The 21,209-nt window shown below is 48.9% G+C and overlaps 2 protein-coding genes across 2 annotated transcripts in view; both read left to right on the forward strand.

Annotated features, from left to right (window-relative positions):
- SNTB2 (syntrophin beta 2) overlaps window positions 1–8,859 on the forward strand; it is a 28,093-nt gene extending 19,234 nt beyond the window's left edge. Inside the window, exons 5-7 of the mRNA XM_042480654.1 lie at window positions 1,407–1,603; window positions 3,865–4,049; window positions 5,644–8,859. Coding sequence (XP_042336588.1) covers window positions 1,407–1,603; window positions 3,865–4,049; window positions 5,644–5,736 — 475 coding nt within the window. The 3' untranslated portion in view covers window positions 5,737–8,859. The remainder of the gene's footprint in view (window positions 1–1,406; window positions 1,604–3,864; window positions 4,050–5,643) is intronic.
- A 3,245-nt stretch (window positions 8,860–12,104) lies between these two features.
- VPS4A (vacuolar protein sorting 4 homolog A) lies at window positions 12,105–20,628 on the forward strand. Its single transcript, XM_042480657.1, has 11 exons — window positions 12,105–12,298; window positions 14,446–14,557; window positions 14,725–14,872; window positions 15,837–15,898; window positions 16,042–16,161; window positions 16,258–16,414; window positions 16,676–16,824; window positions 17,037–17,118; window positions 17,550–17,769; window positions 19,810–19,950; window positions 20,201–20,628. The coding sequence occupies exons 1-11, from the start codon at window positions 12,278–12,280 to the stop codon at window positions 20,300–20,302; spliced, it is 1,314 nt and encodes a 437-aa protein (XP_042336591.1). The 5' UTR covers window positions 12,105–12,277; the 3' UTR covers window positions 20,303–20,628.
- Window positions 20,629–21,209: the final 581 nt, after the last annotated feature.

A 21,209-nucleotide genomic window follows, 5' to 3' on the forward strand; every position in this document is an offset into this window, starting at 1 on the left:
ATCTCTCCTCCGTCCACCACTCCCTCATGGTTTCTGAGATTTCATTAGACATGCTTGTATGTCCTATGCTAGCAGTTGAGAAGACTAGGAACTTGCTGGAAAGGCCTTCTAAGATTCTGAAATAGTACAGTGTGTGCTGGTGGTGGGGCTGCTGACCAGGGATGTGCCAAACACTTAGCAAGGCTGACCAAGCAGGAGTCAGCCAAAGCAACTGCGAGGATTTAGCAAGAGAGCTGGTGCTTCAAGCAAGCTCCAAATTCTTCCTAAATCTGCAAGAGCTCCCATTGCAAAGGGGCTCAGTGCAGGGCTGGCTTAATTTGTTTTCCAAAATGTGTTTCTTAATTGCAAACTCAAACTAAAACACTGTCTAGAAGGCTAGGCATGACACGATCATTGCTCCAGTCATTGGGAAACTTAACTTTTTCTTTCCTTTTTTAACTCCTCCGCCCCAAGCTAGCATGGTGAGTAGTTCAACAAAGTTAAGTATTTCAAGCTTTGGGCCCAAGTCTCATGACCTCCCACAAAGTTGTTTGAGGGCCAAGAACCTGGAGCTGCGCAGCAGCTGAGATGTAACCCCTCTTGGTTTCCTGGCTGCTCTGAGACCAGCAGGTCTGAAGAGGAGAACCCACCTCATTCCCTGTTAGGTTGCAGAGGCCCCAGGCTTTAAGCCGTACATATTTAAGGATATGGAGGAGGAGGGGAAAAGAAGGATCCTAAGGGCTGCTTGGCCTTCTGTGGTTGGGTGGGGGGGCTAAGACCCATTCCTGACTGCTCTGTGGTCTTGCTGGGGCCATGGCTGTGGACCACTTGCTATGCAGACTCCCCCAGTTTGGACAGGCTCTCATAGTGTTTCCTCCCCTGAAGGCGGAGCTGGCTGTGTTCGCATCCCTCCTCAGTCTCCCCTCTAAGCCCCAAAGAGGTGGGGCTGTTGGCAGAGGTTTCTGGAGGCCTGCAACAACAGCTGGAGTCACTTAGGCTCCCTCCCAAAACTCTCCCTCCTGCCAAAAGCTATCCAAAAAGAGAGCTATCACTTGCCTCCTTCCCCACCTGGCCATCACATTCAGGAACTCTGGATTTCTGTACTTTCCCAGATTATGTAGCTGCTGGTCACAGTCCATAGGGTGGGGTTCTGGGTTATGTCCTAGACCATGAGGGGAAAAGTGGTGGAGCCTCCACTCAAAAACAAACATGTTCATGGGCAGGACAGAGTATGTCCACAGTGCCCCACAAGAGGATTCATGGAAAACATGACTCCCCCAAAGCTGCAGCTGAACACTGAGGAGGAGGTGTTTCCTTCCTGGAGCTCCATTTGGGCTGCTGCCTCAAAGCAATCTCTCTCCTGCACAACCCACTCCCTCCTCGCTCTTCTTCCTGATGAAGCCCCTTCCTCCTTGCCACCGTTGCAGGCTGGTACACTCTGGCTCGGGCCGCAGGTCGCCCTGCGTGGGATCAGACCTCACCTTTGCCACCCGGACGGGCTCCAGGCAGGGCATTGAGATGCACATCTTCCGCGTGGAGACCCACCGAGACCTCTCCTCCTGGACCCGAATCCTGGTGCAAGGCTGCCACGCTGCTGCAGAGCTGATCAAGGAGGTGTCGTTAGGTAAGGCTGCCAGCTGTGCCCACTACCACCACCTTGGTGAAGCCTTATGGCTGTCCCTGCCACACTCATTGGATTTACTCTTGCCCTGTTGGGGAGGGGACTACTAGGCCAGGCACCTTACATCATCAGGTGTTGGCTTGTTGAAAAGGAATGGAAAGAGGTCTCTCTGCCTGAAAGCCTTGGGACCTTCTGCTGCTTCAAGCAGAAAGTGATATACTTGCTGGGCCAGTGCACCAATTCAGAGCTCAGAAAAGTAACTGAAACTCAATTCTAGCTCCAAGAAGTAATGTGTCCATGCACTACTCTTGTTTCATGGGTCACTTTTTAGGAGAAAGGTGGGATTCATACCAGATCTGTAAATAATGTGGGGCACTAAGGCTGGGGTCTCCCTCCAAAGAGGGAGTATCACCCAAGGGGCCTCTCTCAGCCAAGCTCCCCTTTTTCCTGGCTGAATGAGAAGGTAACCTAACTGGCTGGCTTTCTGGCCATCCTCTGTGTGGGGTTGAGGGATGGCTTGTACTTGGTGCAGGAGCAAGAAATGTGCTCGCAAGGAAGCATTCAGGCCCACTTCTGCCCAATGCAAGAACTCTGTGCCAGAGGGGATGCAGAGAGCTGGGTGCCATCCAAAACGCTTGGGTTTCATCAGGGCAGGAAGTCCCAGGAGGCCAGTTTTAAACAGGCAGATCAGCCCGGCAGTGTGTATCTTGGCCTCCCTCTAGAGTCCATAGAAAGGGTGGCAGTGGAACGGCTTCCTGGCTGCCCCAGGCCTGTTTGCAGGGTCTTCAGAAAGTCCTCTTTTCTTGGGCTGCATGGGAATGTGATTCCCCAAGGCCTCCTGGGGAAATAATAGATACTCCAGAAGGTAGCCTAAAAGGGTAGTCCAGGAGTCTTTCAGAACTCTGGTAGGATCAAGTGGAGTTATAGGTGTTCAAAGTCACCTTTCACGTTTGATTCTGAGTTAGAGTAGTGCATGGAAAAGTTACTTTTTTTGGCTAGAATTGAGTGTCAGTTACTTTTTCTGAGCTCTGAATTGGTGCAGCTAGTACTGCACTTTCTAGTTGAAGTAAGAGAAGGTCCCAAGGGTCTTGGGCAGAGAGACCTCTTCCCATTCCTTTCCACAGGAGATGCTGAGGATTAAGCCTGGGTTCTTCCTTTTCCCCCCCCGAACATAGTCTTTAATAATTTTATATTAAAATTATTACATTCCAAAATGTAATAATAGAATCTTCATCTGTACAATCCATTTAAAAAATCAACATTTATCCTATACTTTCCACCAAAATAATAATATATATTTGTAATACTAGACATTACATTATAATTGCAGATATCAGTATTCCCACTCATATAGCCTTATATTCTCCTATAACAACTCTTCTTTTATATTCCATGTCCTAGTCCAATATTTTTTAGATCCTGGGTTCTTCTGCATGTGTGACTGGCACTCTTCCACTGAGCTGTGGCCAAGGAAACTTGTGCCAGACCACTTTCCCTGCCTTGGCAAGACTAGAAGATTCTCCTTTTTGTGGCCTTTCCACAGCCGCCAGTTATCATTGGCGCCCATCTGGAATCTCACACTCAGGACACATAGTCTTGAGGAGCAGACATTGGTCTCCTGGGAGTAATGTAGGAAATCCTTCAAAGGGGAAACCAATCCTTCCTCCAGGCATAAGAAAGATAGAATGGTCACATTGAAGGCTTTCATGGCTGGCATCCATAGTTTTTTGTGGGTTTTTCGGGGGGCTATGTGGCCATGTTCTACAAGAGTTTCTTCCTGACGTTTCACCGGCATCTCTGGCTGCCATCTTCAGAGAAAGATGTATCTTCAAAGAAAGGTCTGTGAAGATGCCAGCCACAGATGCTGGCGAAATGTCAGGAATAAACACTTCTAGAACATGGCCACATAGCCCCCCCGAAAAACCCACAAAAAACTAAAGATGGCATTAATTGAGTCTGATCCTGAGGAGCCCTACTGCAGGGGTGGGCATTGCTAACTCCTAGCATTGCTAACTATGGGGCAGCTGTGTGGCAACATCTGGAGTGCCACCTTTTGCCCACCCTGGCCTAGTATGAAGCTGGGGGGATTCAGACTCATAGAGTTGGAAGAGACCCCCAAGAGCTATCCAGTTCAACCCCATTCTGCCATGCAGGAACTCACAATCACATTTGTGCAGCTTCTTCCAGTGGAGGAGCTTGTCCTGGAAGGATGTGGGCCACCATCTCTCCCCTCATTCACTGCCGTCCCTTTCTGACCTTGCCAGGCTGCGTCTGGAACAACCAGGAGGTCCGCCTCATCATCCACTATGACAATGGCTTCACCATTTCCAAGGAGGAAGCAGGCTCCTCCGGCGTCCTCTTCCGGTACCCCTTTGAGAAGCTGAAAATGTCTGCAGACGACGGCCTCAGGAACCTTTACCTGGATTTTGGAGGTCCAGAAGGGGAACTGGTGAGTAGGCAGCTTGGGTTTGGATGACTTCAAGGGGGGCAGCCCTTACAAATTATTATCAAACCATAATGAGAAAGAAGAATATCTTAGGACAATATGGGAGGATGGCTTCGCACAAATATTAAATGTTCAAGAATTGGGGGGGAATTTGGATTATCTATACGGCTAAAGGAGAATTGTAATTGATGATATTTAACACCAGGAAGGTTAAACAATATAAATAAGAATTATTCAAGGCTATGTTGGAAGAGTTGTCAAGAAATTGGTACTTGCATTCATATGTGGTGGGGCTGCAGATCTGTAAAGAAATTTTGGCAATTAGTATATAAAGAGATGATGGTAATAATAATAATAATAATAATAATATAAGAATATTTTCATTTATATGCCACCTCTCCCACAGGATTGAGGCGGCTTACAATATTAGATAAAAATCAGTATAAGATACATACAGTGGTACCCCGGGATACGAATGCGCCGCCTTATGAAATTTCCGGGTTACGAAAAAATCCATTAAAAAAAACTGTTCCGGGTTACGAAGGTTATTTCGGGTTACGAAAAATTTTTTGGTGCTTTTCGGCGCTATTTCGCACGAAATCGCAGCTTTTCCCCATTAGCGCCTATGGCTTTTTCGCCTTACGAAGATTTTCGGGTTACGAAAGCGGCGGCGGAACGAATTAATTTCGTAACCCGGGGTACCCCTGTATATGAAAATACATTCTATTACTTCCCTCCTCCCCCCCCCCAATTATACTATAATAAAATATCATAAACCATCAAAAAAGTTAAAATAGTCAACAGTCAAGCCAGCCAGAGACAAAAGGCTGGGCAATTTGGGCAATCTCTATGACAGAGTGTGTCCGCGGAAGACTGGGTGGATTATATAAAAGAGAGAACAGAAACTGAGTTAGAAGTTTGCCCAAAGATAGCATTATTATCTGCATATAATAAGATCAACTGCAGCCAGGCTGTGAAGGCCTTAATTACAAAGCTGTTAACAGCAGCAAGATTAATGAAGCAGGGAGCAGAAGAAATGTCTGGGAGTCAGGACTCTTTCCCATGTTGTTTTTTAAAAATGATATTTATTGAATTATTTAAACATACAGTATATACCCACATGTTGCGTAAGCCCCTTCCCCTCTCCCTCACGGCTTGAGAGAGTTTAGAATCAATACACTATTAACCATTAGTAACTTACAGTCAATATGTGGGATATGGATTTAATTGCATAGACTCATAGAATCCTAGAGTTGGAAGAGACCGCAAGGGCCATCCAGTCCAACCCCATTCTGCCATGCAGGAAATCACAATCAAAGCATCCCCAGCAGATTGGGACATGAATTTAGCTGATACGTTTTTGTTTAAAGGAAGGAGCCCTGTACCATTGCCCTGTTAACGGCTCTTTCCCATGCAGTCCTGTTTCCTTATCTTTCTTCCATTGGCATCTATTTGTTAAAGCTGCCCTCATTAGGGGATGTAGCGCTCCAAATGAGAAATACTGCGATTCCGATTATAGAAACCAGTGATTTGAGACGTGTTTGGCTTCTACTGACCCCAGTTCTGTGTTTTTTTGTCGCTGTCATTTCTTCCTCAGACGCTGGAGCTGCACTCCTGCCCAAAGCCCATCGTCTTTGTGTTGCACACCTTCTTGTCGGCCAAAGTGACCCGCATGGGTCTGCTGGTGTAGGAACCAAGACGTCTCTGGGATGTTGCCGAAATGTTGGGGGTGACAGCCATGAAGCAGCAGCAATAGCAGCATATGGCTCCTGCCTTGGCAATTTCCCCTTCCTCCTCCAAAGCCTCAGTGCCTTGACCAGGCCTAGCGATTGGCAGCTGCGCTCTGGACGCACCACCTGCATAAGAAGAGCTTCAGCCGACCAATGCTGCTCCTGCAATGACCACCTTCTCAAGAGAGAGGAGGACGAGAAGCTGATAGAAAGGGACAGGGGTCTCAGAGCCTGGGTCAAGGTGGCCCTCACCTTCCTGCCTGGCAGGAGCCCAGCTTTGCTCTGGTCATACCCATCCCTTTGGGAGCTGGCACCTGATCCTCTTGCCCCGGAGGAAGAGGGGGCAGCGCTTCCCAGGCCATTGGGCAGCTCCCAGTTTGTGGTATCATAAAGCCATTTTCCCTGTATCACTTACCAAATGTGCCTTTGGGAGCAGAAGAAGGGGATGGAGAAGGAGAGGCAGGGAGCAAACTGCAAATCCTGTCCACTTGACCGTGCTGGACGTTTCGTAGGGTTTTCCTCTTTCCAGGGAGAGCTCCAGGAAGGGCTGTAAATGGATTCTCTGCTGCTCATTTTATCCCAGAGTAACTCTGAACAGTAGAACCCAAGATGTAAGCTGTGTGGTCCCTTGAGTAGGATGGACAAGGCCTTCCATGGGGGCTTTTATCTTTGAAATGTAAAAGGGAAGGCAGAGTCTTGGGAAGAATAAAAGCATTATTCTGCTCATTTGAGGGACAAAACTTCCCAAACTCTCTTTTACATCTCTTCCATTAGATTTTTCCCTGTTCCTTCTGCTTTTATTTTTGAGGCTTGAAGGCCACCAGAAGAAGCAGGCTTTGGTTTAGCTTGTGAGCTTTTGATGGATTTGGGAGCACAGTATCTTCTGGCTGGATTTCTCAGGTTGTGCTGTAGTTCATGGCAGTCTTCTGAGCATCTCCATCCTTCAGATGTCATGCCAGCCTTTCCCAGCTTGCTCCCTCCACATGCGTTAGACCAAACTCCCCATCATCCGCAGCCAGCATGGCCATCTGCAGAGCGCCAGGCCGGGTGGCTACTCTGTCCCTTTCGGGACATAAACCAGGTTAACCTTATCTTCAGCCTCACTTTTGGCGAGGATAATGCCAGCACATATGTCCCATCACCTCCAGACATCTGCCCTTTTGACAGACACAGGGTTCTTTTTCATAACACCTTAAAAGAAGAAAAAATCCTCTCTCTCTGTCCTTTTTCACGACAGTTTTGTGGGTTTGAAACCCAGCCTCTAGTCTTGTTGCAAGAAGCCCTAGACTACTCACTTTCTGGTTAGTGAGGTCCCAGCAGGTAATGCTTGATGCCACTCTTGTGAGCCTTCCTTCCCTTTAGTGAGGCCCAGAAGCTCCCTTCTTAAATCAGGGCCATCCCAAAACAGCCAGTGTTCAGACCAGCAAGTCCTGAGCTCATTTGCCCCCGTTTGGCAGGGAGTGTAGGCAGTGCTGGGATGAGCGATAGAGAAGGGGGATTAAGGAGCATCATTCAAGCCCTTTCCAGAGTGGGACGGAGCCATGCTGTTGCTCCCTTGTTTTGCAGTGTTGTGCCAAATCTTCTGTGTTGTTTGAAGAGGGTTGCAGGAGGGAAGATGTGTGTGTGTGTGAGAGAGAGAGAGACAGATCTCATTTTCAGCCAGAGGAGATAGGAGCTGGTGCCTTTGAGAAGCCTCCTCAGTGCTGGAGTAACTGGTAAGGATTGTTTGCCGGCCCTTGCGTAAAACAGCCTCCTCCGGTCTGCATGCTCCCTTTCAGATGTTTTGGCCTATCACTCCCGTGTCTCCTCTTCATGAGCCATATCTGGGGCTGCAAGCATCAGGAGGGCACCAGGCTGGGGAAGGCTTTGCCCTATTGGAGCCAGCTGATTTCTCTGCCCCAGAGCCTTTGAGACTTTCCATACATGAGTGTGCAGTTATGGCTTCTTGTTGACACATTTGGCAAGGTATGTTTTACCTGAGGGTCAGTGGAGAGGAAGGAGAGATGGATGGGTGGTCTGGCGTTTGAGGTGGGCAGGGGCTTGGAGCCAGACAAGCTTTGGAGTTTGGAGTCCTCTGGCAGGTCCCTTGAGGCATGAAAGCCAGAAAGCTTTACGGCGGAGTAGTTGGCACTGCCTTATGTCCCATTCTCGGGAAAATGGCAGACCATGAATGGAGGGAGGAAGACGCATATGTGTTGGGTTAGCAAAGGATGGGGTCCTTGCCAGCTTCATCTTTGCCCTAAAGAATTGACAAATCTGGAAGAGCTGAAGTCTTGTTCAGGTGAAAATAGCAGGTGTGGGAGAAGGTAGATCAGGAGTGGGGAGTTCATGCCAAGATGTCCCCAGTTCAGCCAAAGCATCCCTTAACAAAACTTTGGTATTCAGTTCAGGATTAGAAAATGCCTGTTTTAAGAGGGTCCAAATGGGAGATGGCCATGCATTAAAAAGCAGTTTTTATTCTTCTGGGCCACGCATCCTTTGCTGCTGCTGCTTGTGGTTTTATCAGGGCAGTTCTCTTGGATTTCCCACATTTTGGGGAGGCTGCACATGAGAACAGGGGCTTTGAGATGCAATGGGTTTCTCTTAAACTCTTTGGAGGGTCTTCTTTGCTGTTTTTCTGGTGGCTGCAGGGACAGTGCTGGGCCATTTCAGCCCAGAGGCTCCCATTCAATGCAAATGTTGTTGTTGGGGGGCCTCAAGAGAAGCTTAATACGGTGCTGCTCCGTAGTTGAAGCCAGACGCAGGCAGGGAAGACACTGGCCTGAAAAGAAGGGTTTAAAATGGTGCTCTGGCCTTACAAAATCCACAGTGAACTTGTTAAAATTGAAGGCGTTTCAGCCCTCCATTCCTTGCAGTGTGACGTGTGACTTCACACTCTGAACAATTCACCTTTTTTGGAAGCACTTTTTCCCATATCTGCTCCTTCTGCACACAGGAAGGATGTTCCGGAGTTTGCCACTCTTGGAACGGAGGGGTCCTGGGGTTTGTAAACTAAAATCCATGATGGTTTCAGTTCCCCGCCAGCCTCGCACGCCCTCCAATTTCCTTTGCCCTACAACAGTTGGGATCGTTTCAGGGTTTCTCCCCCCCCCCCCCCCCCCCCCCCCCTCCCTCCGCCGCCCGCCACCGGTGGGGTTGTTTGGGGGTTTCCCCCCCCCCCCCCCCAAACTCCTTATGAGGCATCGGTTGAGAGTTTACAATTTGGGCAAATGCAACATGACAGGCCCAAAGTGCCAAAGACAAAAAGGACTTCCTCATAAGATCTCTCAAAAGACACTTTGCACAGAAAGCCACTACAAAAATGTCTGTCTACACCGTGTGGAAAGTGTATGTGTGTTTGTATGCGTGCGCACTACGCAGAGAGGTATGAGTGGTGGGTGTTTTGATATATATTCAGCCCCAAATATTAAAAGGCGCAGCCGGTCGTAACTCGTCGCAATCGATCTCTAAAACATACAAGCAGCTTTATTTTTGTATTCTTTGTAAATGGTATTTATACAAGAAGAACTTCTTCTTTTCCACTCAGATCTCAAATGGAGTCTCCTGGTTTTATCAATCCATGCAAAATCAAGTGGTGAGGACATACTTGGGCAAAAGTTGTGGGTCTCCATGCAAGAAATCACAAAGCCCCCCCAAGTTACACACTAACTGTATAGTATTGTACATTACAATGGAAAAGGTGACTAAGGACAAGTGTAGCCTTCATCTTGTATATAATAAAAGGTGTTAATGTTTCATGTCTCGTGTTTCGCTGGTTTGTGTCTGAGTTTGTGTCCAAACGATAGAGTAGTAATATGGGGCTGTGGGGTGGCACTGAGTCAATTATGTGGCCCCCTTGGACTGCTGGTCCCATCAGCCTGCTCACCAGCAGAGCTAATGGTGGGAAATGCTGGGAGTTGCAGTCCAACAACACTGGGAGCACTGCATTTTGTCTGCTTCCATTAGCATGAAAAGCAATGCGTATCATCATCATCATCATCATAGATAACACAAATAAAACACAGATACTGGCATTGTTTGCATACTAGTCATTCCTCATAATAGTTATAGCCTTATGAAATAATAATCTGTTTTCTTAATTGTTGAAATCTTTTTAACTCTTTATTTACCTTCTGTATTTTTAAAAATCATCTTATCAGCAGCATTCTTAAAATTACGGAGGATTCTCTGTGGATCTGCCTATTAAAAGCTACGAAAATCCCCAGGGAAAAATTAGGATAATCAAGGGGGAAATTCATAGAAAATAAAATACAATTCTTACCTTGGCTTTACAGTCTATTATTATTATTATTATTATTAATCAGCATTATTTACACATCGCTGTACATACAATCAGTTAAAAAATCGAATAAAACAAAATAAACCTGGCTCTGGCCTACATTCATAGCCCCTAATGCTTGAGATGGTTGCATAACGGCAGGGGAAATAATTCAATGGAAATGTTAATAGGTTTAAAGGACGGGTCTAATGAGGAGCAAGGTTTTTAGGGGGTCCTTTGCATGATGTGCAAAGAGTTTCTACTGGATGGAAGAAGTGCTATAGATCATAGCTTTAAATGACTGACTCTCTAAAAGGACCTCTCCTGAAATTAGTGTAATTGTGGCTCTAATCATTCTAAGGCGAAGATTGCCTGCTTCAGAACGGAAATGCCACCCTTCTGCTTTCTCTGACTCCTTCTAACCGTGGCAGATATTGGGCCTGGGCTTTTTAAAAAGCAGGGAGGAAAGAAAAGGTTCTAACTTCTTTCCTGCTTATAAAGGGAATTGACATTTAAAAACCCATCCTGCCAAAATAGCCTCTTTTGTACTACAACAACCCAAGAGTATTGCTGTGGGGAGCTCAGAGAAGAGCATGGAAGTGGCTGAAAGAAAACACAGGCATCCTGGCTGTGGGCATCGCAACAGAGGGCACTGCGCCAGGGACCCCACAACGCACTGCAGATGCCACGGCCCAGGGGCAGTAGGGGCACCACAGCGCAGGAGCACTGTACTAAGTGGCAGTGCACTACGGACCACTTCACAAGACATTAAAAATGAATCAAATTACTACAATGTTAAAACAGGTAAGTTACGAAAAGAATAAAATACATTTTTAAAAATTAAAACTCTCTCCCTCTCTCTCCATAGTTTTATCTTTTTAAAGTGTGCCTTAATCTATTATTATTATTATCTTTATTTGTATCCCTGTCTTTCCCCCGAAATGGGACTCATTGCGGCTTCACTTTAAAAAAGCACAATTAAAAACATAGGGATAAAAGCTAAACAGGGTGAAAACGTATCTTTGATTTTAGGAGGATTAAGAGGGGAAAAGACCTGGGGTCCTCGAAGTGTGAGTTCTAGAGAAGGAGCCGGGGGTCTGTTACTGGTTGACTCTTCGTGGGCAATCTCTGCCAGGAAGTTGACTTTCAGCTCAGTCCTAAGCGCTGGGACTAAGAGAGATGTTCGTGTCTGTGGCTCTTTGTATGTCGCTTTAATTCTAAGTGGGAGACAAAGTGGGGATGAAACCAAAATCTTTGAGCTTAGAAAGTTACTTCCAAGAACATTAAATATACAAGTATTTCCACTTCAGCCTTTTCTTTGATGAAAGGAGCTGAGCATTTGGATAGAAACCTTGTATTTGAACAAGGAAAGAAGGCCCAGAAACACCTAGAAGGCAGAAGGAGGAGAAGGAGGAGGACCTTTCGTAGCATTGGCTATGAATGCTTCGCCTGAGAGATGCTGCTGAGATGATGACCATTTCTGCCTCCTCAGCTTTTCTTGGGGCTGAATGCGGATCTATTCAGGGAGACCGGGGTCCCCTTGGCCTCCTTCACAAAGACTGGGCCAGAAGGAGACCTGGAAAGGCATAAAGATGGTGTAAACAATCACAATGCTAGGCTGACATGTGTTTATTTCATGTTTTGATATTCCTTGTGTCTCAGGGGTCTGTCTCTCTCTCTCTCTCTGTCGCTTCGATAATAAAACATACAGTACTGTATATTGAAAACAAAGGCTATGCCACTCTGAGGACAGACAGAAAGAGAGAGAGATGGAGAGAGAGAGATGGAGAGAGAGAGCGAGCCTAAACTGTGGCCGAAGAGCGGGTCAGAAATGGGATCCAAAGGAGAGAGAGCTTTCCTGAGGCAGCAGAGAGAGGAGCCTGAAAGGCCTTGGGAAAAGGCCAATCCTAGGGCTCCATACAATGGAGCCACAGCACTTCAATCGGTCTAATACCGCATTATCTCCTCAGTGTGGACGCCCTCTCTTAGGAGTCAACAAAGAAAGACCGCGCCTTCCATGATCCCATCCCTTGCTGCTGCGGCTGCTGTTCCCGGCTTGGCCTCCGAGCGGCGGCCGCGAAGCCTCCCCTTTTCCCGGCGGCGGCTCCTCCTCGTCCTCCCCGGCCTCTCTCCCTTCTCCTCCTCCTCCTCCTCCTCCTCCTCCTTTTCGGGGCTCCCTGGGCCTCCTCATCCGACCAACCCGGGGCCTACCTATTTTAGCCCCGCCGGAGGGAGGAGATGCCATGACAACGTCCGCCTTGCAGGTAGAGCGCCGCCCGGCCTCCCCTCACCCTTCCCGGGCACCACATCTACGCGAGGCCCCGGCTTTTGCGGCCTACAGGGCGGGCCTCGCGGGGAAGGAAGGAGCCTGGTTCCGGAAGAGGGACGGGCCTTGGGTTTTCCCTTCTCTGGTTTTAGGGATTCTCATTGGAAGGGTTGAGGAGCTGGAGCCCCTGGGTTTAGTCCAAAGTACACCCACTTTCCTGGTTGCTTCAGACCTTGGTTTGGGGGCCCCTCCCCAGTTCAACCAGTTTGGGCTCCTTTTGGGGGCAGCTGTTGTTTCCCCCAAAAGCCTTGATGGTGTTCCTTCCCAGGCAGTCCTTCATCTCCCCCGCCTCCCCCCACAATGCAGACCAAGATCAATGGCCTCCCACCCCAAATCTCCCCCCAAATCTCATGAGTACATTAACACACAACAGATATTGACATTGCATATAGTAGTATTACACACATAAAGCAACACAACGCCTGAGTTCCACCTTCCACAAAACAAATCAACAAACAAGCTTTATGATTTCCTTAAATATTAAACCTTGCCTCTTAAGGTTGTGGCATTTACACACATAAACCAACACCTCCCAATCTCCCCTTCCTTCCACAATATAACCCCCAGCTATATACAACACTCCCCTAAATATCACATCCTATTTCTTAGGGTTGTTGTTTCCCCCCAAATCTCTAGTACAGTATATTAATTCACACACATTACATGACACACAGAAATCAACACAATCCTTATTCTCCCTTTCCTTCCACGATACAATCAAGCAGTATTGTGCATGACTTCCCTAGATAGCAAACCCTACCTCTTAGGTTTTTTGTTTCCCAAAACCCCTCTATTCTGTTATTGCACACGCATTGCATTACGTGTAACATGACATGCATAAACCAACGCAATCCTTGATCTCCCCTTCCTTCCACAATATAAAGCAGCAAACAAGTCATATACTGTACATGACTTCCATAAATATCAAACCTTGCCTCTTAAGGTTGTGGTTTCCTTCCTCAAAATCTCCTATTATTATACATAGAGTACTTACACATGCATTACATTACATACCTAAACCAACACAGCCCCTAATCTCCCCCTCCCTCCACAACACAAACCAACAAACAAACTATATACATGTCTTCCCTAAATATCAAACCCTATAAGGCTAAAATGGTTCCCTGAAGACCGAATAAGATAGCATTAGCATTTTTCACCTGGAGAGGATTTTACTTAAAGGAGGAAAGGGAATAGGAAAAATTAGTTGGGTCTGAGAGATGTGTAGTTCATGCACACACACAACAAGCAGAGTCACTCAATTCAAGGCCTTGTAAAGGTTGTAAACTTACCTCTTTCATGCTTGCAGTCTGGAAGCTGGTTTTCTCTCCTCCTTGTACTGGTTTGTGAGGGGATTCCTACTCTGTTTAATGTTGGGTGAACTGAGTAAAGCAGTAGTTACTTCTGAGGAAGCATTACTACAGGAACATAAAATTGTGCAGGAGGAATAACCAGCTGGGATTCCTAGCAAAACTATAGGGACTAATTTTAAAGGGGTATTCCCAATTTGAGAGTTAGAAAGCTTTTCCTTTTATATAGGGTACATTTAAACTGTGGAAATAATGCAATTTGACCCCACTTTATGTGCTGTAGCTCCATCCTGTGCAATCTTGGGATTTGTAGTTTTACATGGTCTTTAGCCTTCTCTGGCAAAGGGTGCTGCTGGTGCCTCACCAAACTTCAGATCTCAGGAATCTGTAGGATGGAGCCATGACAGTTAAAATGGCCTCGATGCATAATTTCTATACAGTAGATGCACCTGTAGACTGAAGAAGGTGCCAAAACCTCCATATTTTATGGTGTGTGCCTTTCATAAAGAGAGAAATGTATGTATCGTGTAATTTATGAGTATGGAAAATATGTTAATTTGACAAAGAAGTCGATGGCTTTAAACTCCAGGAGCAGCCATCCTTCAGGTTGTCATTCACTTTGGTCATTGCGATGTGTGTGTAATCTTGGCATGCTGCTCAAAATGCTCCAGGACCTTTTGGAGGGGAGCAGAATCATACCAAGTGACTAATTTCCTGGGGCACCTGTTCACCTTCACTCCCAACTTGAAGCTCCAGGCGGCTGTTTCCTTTCCAGAAAGCCATTGATTTGGTCACAAAAGCCACCGAGGAGGACAAAGCCAAGAACTATGAAGAGGCCCTGCGGCTCTACCAGCATGCGGTGGAGTACTTCTTGCATGCCATCAAATGTGAGTCTAGCAGGACAACTGGAGTGGCAACAGCTTTTCATGGGGCAGCTGTGCCAAAATGGGGCAACTGCATGGAGCCTGAATGTGGAGTCTAGAGGGTCTCTTCCTTGGCTCCTCTGAGAGAATCCTTGGCTGCCTTCTCACACACTGCCTTGTCCCCATTGCAGACGACGCACACAGCGACAAGGCCAAGGAGAGCATCCGGGCGAAGTGTGCACAGTACCTGGATCGGGCCGAGAAGCTGAAGGAATATTTGCGGAACAAGGAGAAGCAGAGCAAGAAGCCAGTCAAAGAAGCTCAGAATGATAGCAAGGGGTAGGGCAAGCTGGGGGGGGGGGCAAAGGGCTGCAGCCAAGAGGGGTGAAATGCCCATCCTGCTCTGGAGCCAAGGAGGCTTTGGGCCATGGGGCTCCCACAGACAGGTCCTCTTTTAGTCTTTGTCTCATTTCCATCTTGCTTTAAAGACAACGCTGCCTCTTGCCACATGTGCAGGTATGTTTCTACCCCTGAAGGCTGCTGCACTGGCAGGTTAGCAACAGGTGTGGGCATTACCTCTGGAGGCCTCCGAAGGCCCTGGACTTGACCCTGTTCCTCTCACTGGAGATGCCAGGGACTGGCAGAAAAGCCCAGCCTGTATTATGCAAAGCAGACCAAGTGTATAGGCATCTGCAAAACACACACACAGAGCGCACCATTTGGTGATGATGATGATGATGATGATGATGATGATGCATTTAAAAAGCTATAGAAATACAGGCCGGGCAGAAACAAATCAGTCCTAGTGTCAGCGGAGACAAAGAGAGTGGTGTTACAAATCACAAAATGAGGCACCCGTCAAAAACCCAAAGCAACAAACAAAACGCTATAAAAGCACATGCCTGCAAAAGACATAAGGGGTAAATAATATAATTACAAAACCGTGACACAATGTTACAAAATGCTAACCAAATGCAGGAACAAACAGTACTATGCAGAACTGACACAACAAGATGTAAATGAGGCAAAGATATTGGTGGTGTAAATAGGACTTCCAAATATTGTCCTGTTTCAAAAATTCTTCTTAGCCTGTGGAATTGGGTTCAGACCCATAGAAGGTGGGAACGGAGGAGCTTTGACGTGTCCCGTCTTTGCCCACTGATGAACTTGTGGAGGGTGGCGGCAGTTCTGTTTTGCTCACTGTAGCTTGGAGCCAGCTGGGATAGCAACACACGTTGTCCCACTCTTGCTGGTCCCTTTGGGGTGCTGCCTCCCCCATCTCATTGGGGGCCTCCTTCTGCAGGAGCGACAGCGATAGTGAAGGTGACAACCCCGAGAAGAAGAAACTGCAGGAGCAGCTGATGGGTAAGATCCTCTGTGCCCCATAACCCTGTTGGTGGCTCCTTTCTGAAGGCACCCATGGCTGGTCCCTCAATTTGCCCCGCCTGGCAGGGTAAGTGGGTGGAAGTTCTGAGGTCTCCGTTGTGCCCATTATTGCCCCCCTGCAGGTGCCATTGTGATGGAGAAGCCCAACGTGAGGTGGAACGATGTGGCTGGTCTAGAAGGAGCCAAGGAAGCCCTCAAAGAAGCTGTCATCCTCCCCATCAAATTCCCCCACTTATTCACAGGTAATAAAATTTCCTGTTCCAGGGAACCCCATAACTGCCCCCTTCCCCTCCTGGCACAGTAGACAGGTGAGGCTATTTCTTCCTCCTTTGTGCCAGGTAAGCGCACACCGTGGCGAGGGATCCTCCTCTTCGGTCCTCCTGGCACCGGGAAGTCCTACCTAGCCAAAGCCGTGGCCACTGAAGCCAGCAACTCCACCTTCTTCTCCATCTCCTCTTCGGACCTGATGTCGAAGTGGCTGGGGGAGAGCGAAAAGTGAGTGAGGAGGGGGCAAGCAGCATGACTAGTGACCTTTGTGTGGCTCAGTCTGTGGGGCAGGACAAGGTCTTTGTACAAAGTTTAAGGGTTGGGCCTGTATGGAGAAGGAGCCAGTGGCTATGGAGGCCAAATGGTCCTCCTCTTTTGCAGCATTGTTTGGGCACTGCTCTTCCATGGCTAGTGGGGCGCCCTTCCGCATCTGCCAGTGGCCCTCAGTCACCCTCCCTCCTTTCCCCACTTACTTTGTCTCTCCTTCAGGTTGGTGAAGAACCTCTTTGAGCTAGCCAGGCAGCACAAGCCTTCCATCATCTTTATTGATGAGGTGGACTCTCTGTGCGGCTCCCGCAACGAGAACGAGAGTGAGGCGGCCCGCAGGATCAAAACGGAGTTCCTGGTCCAGATGCAAGGTGGGTGGTGCCATTGGGTCAAGGGACAGGAGGGCACTGCCAGCCCTGATGCCACCATCAGCTGGGCAGTGAAGAGGATTCAGAAGGGGGCTGCAGGGCAATGCAGGCTACCCTGCCCAGAGGTTGAGTTTGGGCACCATATGGGTGATGGTTCTGTCTATCCACCACTTTCCCAGCATGGCCTAATCAGTGGTGGTTTTCTTTCTGGACAGGTGTCGGGAATAACAATGATGGGACTTTGGTCTTGGGCGCTACGAACATCCCCTGGGTCCTGGATGCTGCCATTCGGCGAAGGTGGGTCTAGTGAGTTGAGCCTTTGTCAGCAGCCTGATGGGATTTGGAGTTCTTGCTAGTATCATAACCTTCAAGTCTTCTTGGCAAGATTTGTTCAGAGGAGGGTTGTCATTTCATCTGGGGCTGAGAAAGTGTAACTTGCTGTCTAGTGTTATAGAAAAGTGTTAGTGTTTTTGGTAGATAGATTTCTGCCTTAGCTTGGCAGTGCCAGGCCGAGAAAAGATGGGAAGGCTCAGAAAGAATGGGGAGAGGGAATTTTCCTTGGTTGTTAAGCTTTATGCCATCTGCTGCATCATGTAGTATCTGTACAGCTGATCTTATAACAATAGCATGCCTCAGTCTTTGGCATTGAGAGAAATGGGGGAGGCCTGGGATGGTACCCGGTTCTGCCTTTCTCCTCACCCCTGCTCTGCGTCTGCGTCTGCACACAGGTTTGAAAAGCGCATCTACATCCCTCTTCCGGAGGAGCTAGCTCGGGCCCAGATGTTTAAGCTGCACCTGGGCAACACGCCCCACAACCTGTCGGAAACCAACATCTACGAACTGGCCCGCAAGACGGATGGCTATTCGGGGGCCGACATCAGCATCATTGTGCGCGACGCACTCATGCAGCCAGTCCGTAAGGTGCAGTCGGCGACCCACTTCAAAAAGGTGAGAGCAGGAGGGGGCTTCCCTTCAAGGGCTGTGGGGTGGGGCAGTCCTTAGCTGGCCCCATCCTATCGGTGGGACCTGCAGAAGTGCCTGCTTCCTGCTGCTTTGCTCCCAGGGCCTCTATTTCCTCTGGGAGAGTCCCAGGGGGTTTCTGGGGAACTGAAGGGTGCTCACTCAGCTTCAAGACTCTCAGAAACTGGGGAGAGTTGCTGGTTACTGGTCCCTCAGACCAACAGTTCAGTTGTCCCAACCACACCAGCACAAACAAAGGCCTTTCCAAAAGGACAGAAAAGCTTTGGGTCCAAGCCTAGGACCATTAAGGTTGTGCCTCCCCATAGCCTCTGAATGCCTCTTGCTAGACAAGAGACTGGGAGTTGGTTGGATTTCCCAGCAGCCAGGGTCCTAACCTCCTGTATTCTGGGTTAAGCTCCTCCTATTCACTCCTGTAGGCAGGGTCAATAAACAAAAGACTGGCCTCCTATATAGGGAGGAGCTAGCCCCCCTGGGCCTCAGTCTTGTTCCTGCCTAAGCTCCTAGCAGGATGTGCCTCTTCGAGTCAGCGAAGTTCTTTCTTTCTCCGAAAGCGGTCTGACAGTTTTCTTGGCCTTCCCTTCTTCTAGGAGTCCAAGTAGACCATAAGTTGAACATGAGTCAACAGTGTGATGCGGCAGCTAAAAAGGCCAATGCAATTCTAGGCTGCATCAATAAAAGTATAGTGTCCAGATCAAGGGAAGTAATAGTGTCACTCTATTCTGCTCTGGTCAGGCCCCACCTGGAATATTGTGTCCAGTTCTGGGCACCACAATTCAAAAAGGACATTGAGAAACTGGAGCGTGTCCAGAGGAGGGTGACTAAAATGGTGAAAGATCTGGAAACCTTGCCCTATGAGGAACGACTCAGGGAGCTGGTGATGCTTAGCCTGGAGAAGAGAAGGTTAAGAGGACCTTCATGCCTAGGGTCAACTCAGCCTTTCAGGTATCGCAGGACATTCTCCTGCCTTCATTCTGCCCTGATCCTAAGAAGGACTTTAACCTTAAGGTCATCTGAAATGTTGTTCATTTCCTTTCTCCCGGCCTCTTTGGGGTGCAAGGTATCTGCTTCGACTCTTGAGTTGGTGGATCAGGTCTTGTATTCAAGAGAGTTACCGAACTCTTATCTCACTCCCCCCAAGGGGTTGATGGCACACTCAACCAGGAGTGCATCTACCTCTGCAGCCCTGGCCACTAGCCCCTCACTGTCAGACATTTGCAGGGCGGCCACATGGAAGTTGCCTTCGACCTTCATAAGACATTACAAACTGGATGTGTCTCAGTCCGCAGAGGCGTCATTTGGAAGGAGGGTCCTCCAACAGATTGTGTCGGGGGCCACAGTCTCCTAGCAGCACTTCCCTCCCAGTTCGAGAGGGCTTTTGTAAATCCCAGAATACAGGAGGTTAGGACCCTGTCTGCTGGGAAAACAAACATTGGTACTTACCCGTGATACGTTCATTTCCAGCAGACGAGGGTCCTAGCATCCTGCCCACCCAGGTGCTGCCTGCGGCCTCCAACCCTGCCTGCCTCTTGGTGGACCTGCCTTGTTCTTCTTGTTGCTGGATTGGTGTTTCTGAGTTCTTGTTTGTCCTTGGACTAGTTTTCTAAGGTGTTCTAGTTAGCCCTTAGCTGAGGTTACTAAAGTTCAGTTCCTTGATTTACCGTACTAGTCGCTTGGCTTGTTATTGACTGAGGCTCAGGGGGGCTAGATCTTCCCTATATAGGGGCCGGTCTTTTGTTTATTGTCCCTGCCTACAGGAGCAAATAGGAGGAGCTTAACCCAGAATACAGGATGCTAGGACCCTCATCTGCTGGAAATGAACGTATCATGGGTAAGTACCAATGTTCGTTTTTCCTCCACTTGCGTCTGAATAGGGCCAATTCATTGATGGGGGAGACCGGACACTACTTCTCCTGTCCTCCCAAGACCTGTCACAAGCATAAAGAAAAGCCCTTTTTATCCAAGAGAATCCTCCCCTTCACCGGCATGGTGTCTGTCTCCCGGATGCAGGTCATTGGGCCTTCCCGCACCACTCCTGGCATGATGGTAGATGATTTGCTGACCCCTTGTTCACCGGGCGATCCTGGCGCTATTGAAATGACCTGGATGGAAGTGCCGGGGGACAAACTCCTGGAGCCTGTGGTCTGCATGGTGAGTGGTAACCCCTGCCTGGCTGTAACTGCTTTGGGGCTTCACCCACCCCCCTCCAAAGCCCAGGGCATAGATAATCTGCTCTCCCAAGCAGGTGGCACTGCTGGAGAGCAGAAGGGAGACAGGCCGAGGGAGCTGCTGGACAGTGCGCCCCGGGGCTGTGCTTGGCAAGGGGCAACATTGCCAGCACCACTCCCTTCCCCCCTTCTGGTTGTTGGGGGCCCAGGGCTTAGCCTCCCCTTCTTTGCAGGCGGATATGCTGCGCTCGCTGGCCACCACACGCCCCACCGTCAATGCAGAGGACCTCCTCAAGGTGAAGAAGTTCACAGAGGACTTTGGCCAGGAGGGCTAATGGCTGTGCCCATCAGGAGCCGCGAGGGGGCATTTGGCCACAGGCGGGTGCAGAGAGGAGGGGGCCCTTTTGTGCCGAAGGTGGGCTATGCCAACCCAAGCTTTGCCCCCCCCCAACTTGGCACTCCACTTCTCTCCACTTGGGGCAGCCAGTTTTGGGAGGAACAGAGGCAGCGATGGAAGCTGCTCTGAGTAATGGACGCCTGATCTTTTATCCCCCCTCATCAGGAAATCCCTGCCACCTTCATGGTTGCTGTTTCTTTTCTTTTTAAAATTACTGCTGCTTGGTTTTGTGTTTATACAAATAAAAACAGTCCAAAACTGCCACCAGAGCTCAGCCCTTTTCCTGAGGCCTACCTGGCATGGGTGGAAGTGGCCCCTCTGCCCCAAAGGAACATACTGGACCCGCTCTCCTGCGGCCACCGAGGGACTACTTTTGTCATCCATCTGGAGCTGAACAGGCCTCTTTCATACTCTGCCAGACATGGGCTCTGGATTCCACAGAGGCTCAGTTCCCTTCCTTTCCACAACTGAGATGTCTGTGACTTTCTCCTTCTGGCCTCAGGAGCAGAGGGGCAGAAAGGACGCTTTGCCAAAATGGGAGGCCTCCTTTGGCTCCTTGCTGCAGACAGAGACTGGAAGGACGCAAGATCAGCCGGGGCAGCCGCTCCAGTCCCAGGGATGCACCTTGTGTCCTGGCGGCTGTTGACACGATTCTTGTCCAGGGATTGAAGTCTTGAGTGGAAGGTCACACACTCCCCACCCCCACCACCTTCTGCTGTTGCCCTTCCTGGGGGTCCTAAGGCCTGGACCAGCCAGTTCCCTACTGGTGCCTCCATTTTGCCAGCCCCTCTCAAGCCTCCCATTTTCCCAGTCAAGCCCCCCATCCCATCCCAGGGATGGGAGAG

The sequence above is a fragment of the Sceloporus undulatus genome, chromosome 8 (genome assembly GCF_019175285.1).
Source record: "Sceloporus undulatus isolate JIND9_A2432 ecotype Alabama chromosome 8, SceUnd_v1.1, whole genome shotgun sequence".
NCBI classification, from domain to species: domain Eukaryota; kingdom Metazoa; phylum Chordata; class Lepidosauria; order Squamata; family Phrynosomatidae; genus Sceloporus; species Sceloporus undulatus.